This window comes from Bos taurus, chromosome 2, assembly GCF_002263795.3.
Source record: "Bos taurus isolate L1 Dominette 01449 registration number 42190680 breed Hereford chromosome 2, ARS-UCD2.0, whole genome shotgun sequence".
Taxonomy (NCBI): domain Eukaryota; kingdom Metazoa; phylum Chordata; class Mammalia; order Artiodactyla; family Bovidae; genus Bos; species Bos taurus.
In genome coordinates, this window is record NC_037329.1 from 127,117,530 (window position 1) to 127,131,165 (window position 13,636).

Here is a 13,636-nt window from a genome sequence, read left to right on the forward strand (position 1 = left end):
ACTCACTTTCCCTGTTTCCTCTTAGGCACCGTATCATTCAGTTCAGTTCAGTTCAGTCACTCAGTCGTGTCTGACTCTTTGCGACCCCATGGACTACAGCACACTAGGCCTCTGTGTCCATCACCAACTCCTGGAGTTTACCCAAACTCATGTCCATTGGGTCAGTGATGCCATCTAACCATCTCATCGTCTGTAGTCCCCTTCTCCTCCTGCCTTCAATTTTTCTCAGCATCAGGGTCTTTTCAAATGAGTCAGCTCTTCTCATCAGGTGGCCAAAGTATTGAAGTTTCAGCTTCAACATCAGTCCTTCCAATGAACACCCAGGACTGATCTCCTTTAGGATGGACTGGTTGGATCTCCTTGCAGTCCAAGGGACTCTCAAGAGTCTTCTCCAACACCACAATTCAAAAGCATCAATTCTTTGGCACTCAGCTTTCTTTATAGTCCAATTCTCACATCCATACATGACTACTAGAAATGATCTTTCTCCATCAGAGGGCAGACAGACTGAAAACTGTATCATTAGGGAAGAGCTAAAGATGACAGAGGAGGGATTTCCCTGGTGGTCCAGAGCTTAAGATGCTGTGCTTCCAGCGCAGGGGGCATGGTTTCAATCTCTGTTCTGGAAACAGATCCCATGTGACTCATGATGAGACCAATAAAAATTAAAAAAAAAAAAAATTAAAGATGACAGGGGCCCTCTCCATGGCATGATTGGATTCCATTGAGTAGCCATGTCCTCTGAACTAAGATACTCATTACTGGAGACCATCTGATGATTAGGAGAGTCTTAGACTGAGGAAGATTGTTGAGGACAGGCTTGATGCCAGTCCTTCTGCTAAACTACTTTAGTTACTTCAGCATGTATAATCCTGAAGATGGCCCTTTCCAATGAGTGCTTGTGTTATTAACTTCGTTTTACAGATGAGGATAATAAAGCTTAGAGAATTTAAGTAATTTGTCAAGGTTATCTGGTTAGTAAGTGGAAAGCAAGAATTGGGACTTTCCAGGTGGCTCAGCGGTAAAGAATCTGCTTGCCAATTCAGGGGGTGTGGGTTTGATCCCTGGGCCAGGAAGATTCCCCTGGAGAAAGAAATGGCAACCCACTTAAGGATTCTTGCCTGGAAAATCCCATGGACAGAGGAGGCTGGGCCATGGGGTCGCAAAAGAGTCGGACACGACTTAGCGACTAAGCAACAACAAAGCCAGAATGCCCGCTAGACTGTCTGATTGGAAAGCCCCGGTGCTTCATGGCTGCACTGTTTTGCCAGTGGCTCCCAGGATACTCTCAGTCTTCAGGAGACCCAGAAGACAGATCCTAACCCTGACGGGAGGGAAAGGACAGCCAGAAGAGGAGCCTATCTAGACAAAATGATACTTGTCTTTAATGTCAGAGATGAGGAAGGCTCAGCAGGCGAGAGTCTTCTAGACAGAAGGCACAAAGGCTGGTGTGGGCCTGGTCAGTTTTGCGAAGCTGTGTTTCATGTATCTGGCATTCAGGATAGTGGAATTGTTGGAAAATAAAGGTAGAGAAGTGGGCAGAAGCCAGATCCAGAAACCCATGTATGCCTGAAATAAGTTTGAATTTTATTCCATGGACTGTGAATGCCTTTCTTGGATAAGCAGGGGATTGTCATCATTAGACTTGTGTTTGTAGTCTGACTACATCATGGAGGATAGGCGAGATGGGACAGGTTGAGAGGGAAAAAGCCCAGGTAGGAGGCTCTTGCAGTATCCACTTGATAAGAGATAAGACGGTGGAAAAAGGCGAAGCCTTTCAGCTTGGGGTACTTAGCTTTGCAAAGAGAGAAACGCCTTTCTCTGAAAGGCCACTGCTGTTATGATGGCCATCCAGTACGTGTCGTGTGGGAAACTAAAATAGGTTGTAAGTGGCTCAGCTGAACCTCTCACCATTCCTAAAAAATCTCTCTGATCCTGGGAGCTCAGCTCAGTGCTCTGTGATAAACCAGAGGGGTGGTGGGTGGGAGGAAGTCTCAAGAGGGAGGGAATATGTGTATACTTAGAGCCGATTCACGTTGTTGTACAGCAGAAACCAATGCAAAATTGTGAAGCGATTAAGCTTAAATTAAAAAAATAAAATAGAAAACTTAAAATTACCTTTGATCCTAAAAATTACCTCTGAGAGCAGCGTTCTGCTGACACAGGGGTTGTGTTACCTTCTGTTAACAAGATTTGATGTGTCATGCAGCTCCTGTTTCCACCTGCTTATCCTCCCTGCCTCGCTCCTAGAAGACAATTTCACACCTTCGTCTTTCCCTTGAAACCTCTGTTACCTTCCTCCCCTATCTGGTCTCTCAGCTGATTAACTCTGTCTTCCACTTCACTCAGAAAATGGAAGCCATCAGTCCATCTTCAAATCCCAATACCGCATCTCCCTACCTTCTTGCAGAGACTCAGCCTTCCATCTGGTTCCTAGAGATTCCTACTCAGTCGTCTTACTAGGCCAACCCCTCCACTTGTGCACTGGATTTCACCCTCTGGTCTGCTCAAGAGAGCTGTTGTCAACAATTTTCTTTCTCTTTACATTAGATCATCAATTTTTCCCTGTCTGCGGGCTCATTTCATGCTGAAATTTCTCTTTTAAAAATTCTGTCTTGACCCCACACTTTGGCCCCCAGTTACCACCCTGTTTCCCTGACCCTCATGATAGCAGAACTCCTCACGAGAGTGTCTTCACTTTCTCTGATCCTTCTCTTCACTTTCTCTCTCAGGCTTTTGCATCCCACTCCTCCGTGAAACCTTCACAGTACTAAATCCAGCGGCCACCTCTCGTGCTTCATGTCACTGGAACTCTCAGCAGCTTCTAGGAGAGTTGATGAGGCCCTCTTCTGTGAAGCCCTGTCTTTACTTCCAGGACGCCTCACTGCAAATTTTCTCCCACCTCAGTGTCTGCTCCTCCTCCGTCTGCCTTGCTGCCTCCAGGCTCAGTGCTTGGACCTCTTCTCTACCTGTATCCCCCAATGCTGTCTGGTCTTCTGGCTTTAAATGCCATCTCCATGCTGAAAACTCTCCAGTTTGTCTCCAGTTCAGTCTTGCCCATGAGCATCAGATTTATTAATTCAACATCTCTACTTGGCCCTCTAAGGGGAATCACACATAATAACAGCTTTCAACTGCAGTCTTTCCTTTCTCAGTTAATAGTAACTCCTTCCTTCGAGTTACTCAAGCCAAAGTCCCATTCTTGCCTCTTCTCTTACACCTCCCATCTAGTCCCTCAGAAAATCCTATTGGCCCTACCTTCAGAATACAAATAGAAAGTCATCATTTGTCACCACCCCCACAGCTACCATCCTGTCCAACTTGTCTGTCACTTAAGAGTTTCCTAACCGGTCTCCCTATTGCCTCCCCTGCCTCCCCACACAGTCCTTTCTTTTTTAAGGGCTTCCCTGTTAGCTCAGCTGGTAAAAAATCCACCTGCAATGCAGGAGACCCCAGTTTGATTCCTGGGTCGGGAAGATCCGGTGGAGAAGGGATAGGCTACCCACTTCCTATTGCCACCCCTGTGTCCCCACACAGTCCTTTCTTTCTTTTTTAAACTTATTTATTTATTTGGCTGCATCGGGTCTTAGCTGTGGTATGTGGGGTCTTCACTGCAGTGCATGGGCCTCCAAGCTATGGTGCTCTGGCTTAGTTGCCCCATGGTTTGTGGGATCCTGGTTCCTAACCAGGAATCGAACCCATGTCCTCTGCATTGGAATGTGGGAATTTTTTTTCCCCCTCTAATAATATTTTGTATTTTGTGCTTTGAGATTTTGCACCTGAAAAAAATCATGTATTTTATTCTGGGCTGACCTTGGTCTTCATTGCTGTGTGCAGGCTTTCTCTAGTTCAGTGAGCAGGGGCTCCTCTGGTTGCAGTTCTCGGGCTTCTCATGGCGGTGGCTTCTCTCACTGCAGAGCATGGGCCCTAGGTGCATGCAGTTCTTGGGCTTCTCGTGGTGGTGGCTTCTCTCGCTGCAGAGCATGGGCCCTAGGTGCATGCAGTACTCGGGCTTCTCGTGGTGGTGGCTTCTCTCGCTGCAGAGCATGGTCTCTAGGTGCATGGGCTTTGGGAGTTGTGGCCTGCAAGCCCAGTGGTTGCAGGCTCTAGAGCACGGCCTCAGTAGCTGCGGTGCACGCACGGGCTTAGTGGTTCTGAGGCATGTAGAATCTTCCTGGACCAGGGATCGAACCCATGCCCCTGCCTTGCCAGGTGGATTCTTGTTCACTGTACCACCAGGGAAGTCCTACACATTTTAAAAAATGTTTACAATTTATTTTTGACTCTGCTGGGTCTTTGCTATGCAGGCTACTCTCTAGTTGCACTGTATGGGCTTCTCTTTGCGGTGGCTTCTCTTGTTGCAGAGCCCGGAGTCTAGGGCTCTCAGGTTTCAGCAGTTGCGGTACGTGGGCTCTTGGAGCACAGGCTCAGTAGTTGTGGTGCCCAGGCTTAGTTGCTCCACGGCATGTGGGATTTTCCTAGATCAGGGATCAAACCCATGCCTCCTACCTTGGCAGGCGGATTCTTTACCGCTGAGCCACCAAGGAAGCCTGGAAGGAAGATTCTTAAGCACTAGACCACCAGGGAAGTCTCCACACTCCTTTCTTTATCAAGCCTTCAGAGTGATCCTTTTAGAAAGAAAGCGAAAGTCGCTTGGTCGTGTCCAACACTTTGCAATCCCTGGACTATACAGGCCATGGAATTCTCCAGGCCAGAACACTGGAGTGGGTAGCCATTTCCTTCTCCAGGAGATCTTCCCCACCCAGGGAACCAACCCAGGTCTCCCGTGTTATAGGCGGATTCTTTACCAGCTGAGCCACCAGGAAAGCCCCCTTTTAGAAAGGAAGCCATATCTTGTCACTCCACTGCTCAGGATCCTACAGTGGCTCCTATTTCTCTGAGAGGCAAAGTCAATGCCCAGTGTCCCTCCTGCGGCTCTTCCCCGGGCCTGCTTCCCTCTCGCTCCACAAGCCTCCACGTCCCAGGCACAGTCCCGCTTCAGGCCTTTACCCTGCTGTTCCTGCTGCTTCGAATGTTCTTCCTGTGTAATCTCGTGGCTCACTCTCACCTCCTTCACTTTTTCGCTCATATCTCACCTTCCCAGGGAGGCTTACGTTGACAACCCTCTTTAAAAACATTATACCATCCCTTCCTCCCCTCAGCCCTGGTCCCCGGCCACCAGCACTGCCTCTGTCTGGCTCGCTTTTTTGCCACAGCACTGCTCACCTTTTCATATCCTATGTAGGTTCTTTTGTTTATTGTTGTCTCTGCCTCCTAGAATGTGAACTCTGTGAGGATGAGGGTTTCTATTTGTCTGTGGCTGTATTTCTGGCATCAGGAACAAACTGTGGCACACAGCAGTGTGCTCTGCATTTTGTTAAGTGATGATATGGCGCACTGTTCATCGAGGACCTATTCCCTGCCAGGGCCTTGGCAGGGCCTTGGGGATCTGAAGATGAAGGAGAGTGGTTGCTGCCCATGTCCCAGGTTTTTGTTTGTTTTGAACAGAAACACCATTTGCCTGCTCAGCTGTGTCCTGCTCCCTCAGCCTGGGCCTTGGGCCCTGCCTGACTGTTCTCACCGTGTCATTAGCTCCGTCTGCCTATGGTCCCAGGGCCCTCTCTGGAGTCATACCTACTTTATGCTGCTTCACGATGTTCCTGTCCTGTTCTTTCTGCCCTTCGCTGAGGTGGCCATGGCTTCATATTCACTGGCTGGCTTGTGGAGGGTCTCTTGCTCAACAATATCCATGAGGCTGCAAGTGGTTTTTCCCCTTTCTCACCTGTTCTCACCCGGGTTTGAATTCTGTCTCTGCCACTTAACCAGTTTTATTGACATAGGATGAATCTGGTGGCTTTGCTGAGCCTGTTTCCTCAGCTGTAAAATTGGGTCAAGACACAGGGCTCCCCAGGTGGCGCTAGTGGTAAAGGACCTGCCTACAATGCAGGAGACTTAAGAGACGCAGTTCCTTTCCTGGGTTGGGAAGATGCCCTGGAGGAGGGCATGGCAGCCCACTCTAGTATTCTTGCCTGGAGAATCCCATGGACAGAGGAGCCTGTAGGCTACAGTCCATGGGGTCGCAAAGAGTTGGACATGACTGAAGCAACTTAGCATGTATGCAGTACTTGACACATAGTGATATTATGAAAATTAAATGAAACAATGCATGTTTAGCAAAGTTCCTGGAATGAATTGCCCTTCAGTCAATGCTCCCTTCTGTTATTATTGTCGTTACTGAGTTGTTATGGGTTAAGCAAGTTGTTTAAGAAGCACGTGTAAAAAAGCGCTGAAAGAACAGTAGTTATCATTATGGCTTCCACCATCGCAACCACTATAACCAGTCACTGTAGTATCCCAGATGCTCCTGTCTCTGGGATGACCCACTAAATCCATGGTAGCTACTCTTTGATCTACCTTTACAAGTTTACCTAACCTTTCTGTGTTTTTTTTTCCCCATTCAGACCTGAAAGAGGACTATGACCAGTGGAACAACTTCATTGAAGGCATTGGCCCGTCACTAACCCCAGGGGCCCCACACCATCTGTCCAGCCTGTAGGCACAACTGGTCATCTGTGGAAGGTCCCTGAGCTGAGTTCCCGTGTGGGGCCTGCCCAGGGATACCCTTGGCCTCCTATCAGGAAGTGATTGCCATGACCCTTCTGTGTTGATTGAGAGGATATAATCACACTGCTGATTGGTAACGGGGTACTTGAATCTCAGACTTGTCGATCTTAAACTCATGTTGGAACTTGGGTCACTTACTGATGGGCAAACGGGCATTCTGAGGACTGAGCCTTAATGGTATGGGGAACAAGCAGTGGGATGGGGCTGGGGAAGACCTAAGCCCTAAGCTGGGCACTATGAGCCCTATAAACCCAGCCAGCCAACACCCTCACCTTGGGCAAGTATGGCTTCTGCAGTGGAAGAAATGAAGCCAAAGGATGGAGGGAAAATTCCCACCATCCAGGCCTCTAGCCCAACTTAGCACTCTCTTCCTCCTTCTCTGCCTTTCCCTCCTCCCCAGGGCTGCTTGGTGAGTTCTGAGCACTTTGGGTGGCTTTCTAGGATCTGGACCACCATCAGATTTTTCTGTTTATTTTCAAGCCTTCTCATCGCATGAAGCATAGTCCTGGGGCATTTAGTCAGGAGAAGGTATACTTGTTAGCCTATAGAAGGGGCAGATAGCATTGTCATGAGAGCACGGGGAGAGAGGCTGAGGGACAAGGGGTACCCCATAAGCTCTGGATGTCTTAGAGTTTTGCTGAAAATCTCGCTTGACAGGAAACAACACAAGTAGGTAGATGGAGAAAGTAGAATAACAGTGCTAAGTAGCCATTTGAGCAGGCCCTCACCATGAAAGGGAGAGAGTTTGGTCAGTTCTAATGCAGGAAGCCATCTCTAGAGAGAAGTCTAGAAACATTTCGGTTTCGCCTCTTACCTCAGGTACTGTGAGCCTCCAACTTGCTCAGAGTCAGGGTGCTCTAGTGGTCTGTCTTCTGGCTCTGAGGTCCTAGCCTCAGAGTGAAGTCAAGCTGTAGACTGAATTTCCGTTTTGTCCCATTTGTAATGTGAATGATATTAATACTCATGTTTGCCTAATGATCTGTTGGAGTATTTTCTATATTTAATCTTCATTACAGCAAGATGGGGAGCCATCTGGAAGTAACTTTTCCTTCTGTCTTTCTTTGATTGCTTACCGCGTATGCCAGTGTGGAAAACGATCTTTAAAAGGAAAGGAAGTCTTCCTAGGGATCTAGTTCAAAGCTGTCTGGGAGTATCAACCTCAGACACCCCTCTCTGCTACTCTAGACCTCTCACTTCAGTCCAAGTGGGAGACCCCAGAGGAGGCAAGAGAAAGAGGGAAGTGCGACTCTCTACGACAGGTCCAAGGTCAGCGTCACCAGAGCGAGCTGGGACAGTGTCCCCCGTCTGTCAGTAGCTGTTCTTTCTCAGAGGTGAAGCACCACGTCCAGGGAGGCTGTGGACCGACCTGGGAAGCCTCTGGATTCCAGTGAGATGTCGCGTAAGGAGGACGTCGTGAAAGCCCCAGGCTCTAGATTTCTATAACCTGGTTTCCTATCGCCAGGCTCCACCACTGCTCTCTGCATACATTTGAGCAAATTACAGTGTCTTTTTAGTCTCAGTTCCTGCATTTCTAAAATGAGGATCTGCATTATGCATACTTAGGATTAAGTGAAAGGGTGTGTAACCCATGTGTTATTTAAAGTATGTTTCCTACTTTCCAAACTTGGGAGATTTTTGTCGTTACCCTGTAGCTGTTTTCTACCTGAACTGCTTTTGGCCAGAGAAAATGACCCACATGGTTTTTTTATCCTGAGACTTGCGTGTTGACCCAGTGTGAGGTCCATTTTGTAAATGTTCCATGTCTGCTTAGTAACACTGTACATTCTGAGGTTTTTGGCTTGCTGTTTTACTCAAGCATACATTGTGGATTTCCTTCTGTGAGAGCGAATACAAGTGTCTTCCAAGCCCTAGACAGGGGCCAGAGCCCATCCGCACTCACAGAACCAGCAGAAGTCATCCCTGTGCCAGGGGATGGCGGCGCAGATGCTGAGAAGTCAGTGTGAGACCCAGCGTCCACCTTAGACCCATAATAATGATGGGTATATCTTGTGAAGACCTGAAACTTCCTAAAGAAGGAAGTTGTTTAGAACCTGGCCCCATCTCCTCCATTCAGTTTGTGTTCTGACAATGACTCATTGATCCAGTGTCACTGGACTAGAGGAATCTTCCCCACTGAAAATGATCCTTTAAGTCACAAAATGTCGTATTGACTATTTTGAACAGTAATTTGCCAAAAAGATAACGCACATACTTCTTACTGTGATCTGACCTCTTAGGATGTTTCCATCAGGATAGACTAGATGGTATCGTAGGAACAAACAGACCCCAAAGGGATAAAAGTTTACTTCTTGCCCACGCTACTCGTCCTGTGTATTGGCTCAAGGCTCTCCTTGGTGTCCTTTTTATCATTTTTATCCTCACCTGGGGACCCAGGCCGGCCGAGCTGCCTCTCTGGAGGTGTCCCCATTGGCTGTGGTGGAGCGGAAGAGAGTGGAGAAGCACTACGTCCTTAAAGCTGCCCACGAGTGACCATCAGCATTTCCATTCACAGTTCATCGGTCAAAGCTAGTCATCCGGCTGTGGCTAACATTCCACTCAGTCCCCAGAGAACAAACCACCTGTGTCCAGACCTATTATCAGCGCAATGGCGCCCTCTGGTCTGTGAGGGTGTGGAGAGCTGTTTGCACCTTTCCAGCTGCCAACCTCTTAGTTCTTTTCATTGCTTGTCAACCATCTAAAGTAAGTGTGAGTCGGTGCATAAAGAAGTCTGCGTGCTGAAGAATTGATGCTTTTGAACTGTGGTGGTGGGGAAGACTTGAGAGTTCCTTGGACTGCAGGAAGATCAAACCAGTCAGTCAAAGGAAATCAACCCTGACTATTCATTGGAACGACTGTTTGCTGAAGCTCTAATACTTTGGCCACCTGATGTGAAGAGCCGACTCATTGGAAAAGATCCTGATGTTGGGAAAGATTGAAGGCAGGAGGAGAAGGGGTGACAGAGGATGAGGTGGTTGAGTGGCATGATTCCATGGACATGAGTTTGAGCAAGCTCCCTGAGAGAGTGGAGGACAGAGAAGCCTGGCGTGCTACCGTCCCTGGGGTCCCAAAGTCAGACATGATTTAGCGACTGGACAGCAATAACAACAAAGTAAAACCAAGTAGTCACTGAGAGAGTGCTTTAGGGACACCCCTGCAACTAGAATGCACGGCCGTTAGTGCTTCGACTTTGTAATCATTCCTTTAACTGCTCGGAGTGGGTACCACAGGTCTTTGGTCTTTTGTCCTGGTTTTTTGTTAGCTTCCAGCAAATTGAAGGGCACCAGTTAAATGGCCTTTTAGATAAGGTAAAGAAATCCTGCCAAGTAACTGGTCTGTGCTCATAAATCCCATTCCAGTGAATCCTTTCCAAAAGCAAAGATGCCCTGGGTTTCTTCTGCATTGTTCCCCATCCCGTCGTTGGACCGCACCTGTGGAGGCATCCTAGTGGTAAGGTATATCGTGACATTGCCGTGTGCAGAGGGGTGCATCGGGAAGGACAGTAAGTAAATACTGGATGGAACGAGATGCCCCATCCCTCCCAATTCCTGGACGTGTCAGACTAAGATTGGCCAGGTTCTTGTTACGCTCTCAACGGTCCCCAAGCCCTTTTCCAGTGTGTGTCCTGCTTGCCCTCCTTCAAGAAGACCACTGGGCTCTTGTAACATCAATTGATGGACTCCAACTCTGTGTCTTGGCCTTGTGGGAACCTTTGTCCCCTTTTCCTTCTGGGTCACCACTTATCCCTGGGCCTGCAAAGTGATGGAGGGACAGGAGAGGCCCTACTCTGTACTTGGGACCTAGCCTCGTAGGAAGCTCGCTTTCTGTCCCATCACAGCAGGATGCAAAAGCCAAGTGTCGCTGGCCGTAGCTGCATGGAAACTGATGGCACCGATGCTGACGATCACCATCATGATAGCCAGCACTCACTGGGCCCTTACTGTGTGTCCCAGACTGTGACCAGGGCTTTCCATGCAGCATCTCATCTGCTGTTCACAGTAAGCCCATGAGGTCAGATGGTGTTAGTGTCAGTTTATGTATGAGGAAACAGGGTCTTAGAGAAATTATTTGATCCAGCTCTCACAGAAAGAATTTGACAAAACTGGAATTCAGGCATCAGAATCCAAACTTTTAATCACCAGGCCCTATGGCCTAATAGGTAACCTTGGTTTTGCCTCATAAATAACCCTTCTCTTTAAAAGGACTTCCCAGGTAGGGCAGTGGTAAAGAATCTGCCTGCCAATGCAGGAGACACAGATTTGATTCCCTGGGTCAGGAAGATCCTCTGGAGTAGGAAATGGCAATCCATTCCAATATTCATGCCCGGAAAATTCCATGGACAGAGGAGCTTGGCAGGCTACAGTCTGTGGGGTCGAATAGAGTCAGACATAACTAAGCACAGACACACACACCCACCTTCTCCTTAAACTCTCAGGTTATAAGGAATGTAATTTAATGAGATTGAATCAAGAAGGTTAAACTCCCCAGCAATTTCTATGTGACTTGCATTGAGATTTAATGACATCCTTAATGTTACTGAGAAGCAGATTTGAGAGAGAACTGAGCTTTGCCAAGAACTGTGGGCCAGGTGCTCTGTTGATCTGACAGATGAGGAAAGCAGTTCAGGGTCGAAGAACATGGTTTGAAATCAGATGGCACCAACACTATTAGTCCTGTGACTTTATGCTAATCTGTTAACTTTTACGAGCTTCAACTTCCTCATTTGTAAAATGAGAATTCCAATAGTATTTATATCTTAGGGTTGTCATAATAGTTAAATAATGTATGTTAAGTGCTTAGCACAATGTCTGTACTAAGGGCTTAATAACATTAGCCATGAGGACTTCCCTGATGGTCCAGTGGCTAAGACTCCACGCTCCCAATGCAGGGGCCCCAGGTTTGATCCCTGGTCAGGGAACTAGATCCCACATGCCACACTAAGAGTGCACGGCACAACTAAGACCCTGCACAGCCAAAGAAATGATTTTTTTAAGTTAGCTATCATAACTATTATTTATTTGGTCCTTCTTACATACCTGTAAGTTTAGGGAGAATCTGTCCTTGTGCTGAATGGCCCAAGATGGTCTTGGTCTAATTCTCATTCCAGCTCCTTCAGTTTCAGTGAGCTCCCTGCTAACGGCCCCACAGTCATGGGAGGGTGGAGCTAGAAGAAGAGAGTTTTTCCATTCTCTCCGCTCTGATCTCCCTGCTCCTCACCTCAAAAATAAAAATTCATACCACAGTTCTAGTTTTGCAGTTTTCTTCACCACTAGGGAGAGTTTACACTCTTAGGTTCTGGTTTGAGTTTTAGTTTCATACCTAATCATCCAAGCACAGACACCTAAGCAGCAGATGAAAACCGAAGGTCTGGGAGACTCAGAAAGAAGGTCTGTGTAAAGGGTGGGAAAGGGAAAAGGACCTGGGGATAGGGAGCTGGTTGTAGAGGCTAGTTGGTGAATTTTTGTCTGCTGGCTTTGAGACTGAGGTCAGGGAATTAAAGTGTCCTGTGACCTCCTCAGGAGAAACTCCCAGGCCTGAGGATGTCCTGCGAATGACCTGTCCACAGCTCTCACCCTTACAGCCAGGTCTGGTTCCTGCCAGGGCCTCTTGTTCCTCCCTTTGCCATGATCCTCACACCCAGCACATCTTCCCCACTTCACTTGAGTCTAGTCCTTCCATCAACTCACCCTGGAATCACTTTTACAGTCTCCCGGACTCAAACCTCTCTCTCCCTTTGCATTCTGCGGCCAGATCTGCCTGAAACCCCACTTGTGTAACAACACCAGCCTGCAAGGGTGGTCTGACAGAAAGATGACGAAACTGATTGCTCAGCACCCCAGGTTCTTGTCCCCCTCTCTCCCTCACTCTGACCGCTGTGCATGCTTTCCTTTCATGACTTCAGTTTCCCTGTCAGTTGGAATATGGGCTGGTGGTCGAGTCTCCATCACTTGAGTTGCCAAGAATCTTTGGGACTCCTTTTTTCTGTAGAATTGCGTCTCCTCCCCTCACTATTCTTGCCCCACCTCTTCGGTTCTCTGCCTCTTGCTGTGCCTTCTTTTTCCTCAGTTCCCTTAATATGCCTACCCATCCCCCAAACAAACACGTGTGCCCTTTCTCACAATGTCTTCTTGCTTGCAGGGCCTTCCCAGTCTCCCATCTGTATATCCAAACGCCCGCTCTTCCTTGAGGCTCATTTCGAGTCCACTTTGCCTGCAAGAGCCTTCTTGATTAGATTCGGTTAACATCTGATCTCTTGGCCTCCTGCTCCCCAGAAGACACAGATTCTGGGCCACAGTTAGTATTACACTTTACTACATTATTCCCGGAGCAGGACCCATCTGTTGGATGGAAAAGCATCTGCCTGTTGATTGACACGGGGAGCAGGAATCACTGTCTCCCCTCAGAATCCCCCTATCAGCAGGCTTCTTGTTCCCCATCCAGACGGGAACAGCTGGTGCGCACCCACCCTCAGATGTCTCCAGCTGCCCCTGCTTCCTTTTTTGAGGAGGAGAGGGGTTTCCCAGGTCCCAGCTGTGGGGCCCAGGGCAGAGTCAGTGACAGAGTAGCCAAAGACAGGTGGAGTGAACTGAGATACACGGACATGTAGCATTTGAGAGTTAGAAAAGAGGGCAAAACTGAGCACTCATCTCACTGATGTGGAAAATGAGGGAAAGTAGTTTGACAGCTTATTTTTCCATCTTGCTTTCATCTAAAAAAAGAAGCTGCTCAGAAATGCAGCCCTCCTCAGCGTGCGGAGCCAGATGGTCCCTAGATGCTCAGCCTGCCAAGTGTGCATGTATAATTATTCATTTTCATGGAATCACACCCAAGTCTGAATTCAGACACTGACACGTTTTTTTGCCATATGATCTAGAGCCAGGGAACCCTTCAGAGCCTTTCTTTTTCTGTAAAATGGGGTCACTAGTGTCTGCCTTGCCCACCTCAGGATTTGGGGGTGAGAGGGTTTTGGTGTAAGAGCACTCTGTAACTTATAAAGCACTAGACAAGTATATGT

At 48.0% G+C, this 13,636-nt stretch overlaps 1 protein-coding gene across 3 annotated transcripts in view; it reads left to right on the forward strand.

Annotated features, from left to right (window-relative positions):
* The window catches only part of PAFAH2 (platelet activating factor acetylhydrolase 2), a 39,487-nt gene extending 27,624 nt beyond the window's left edge, over positions 1 to 11,863 (forward strand). Inside the window, 1 exon segment of one of the 3 annotated variants that reach the window (NM_174570.2) lies at positions 6,462 to 7,597. In NM_174570.2, coding sequence (NP_776995.1) covers positions 6,462 to 6,556 — 95 coding nt within the window. In that variant the 3' untranslated portion in view covers positions 6,557 to 7,597. 3 annotated transcript variants of the gene reach the window in all.
* Positions 11,864 to 13,636: the final 1,773 nt, after the last annotated feature.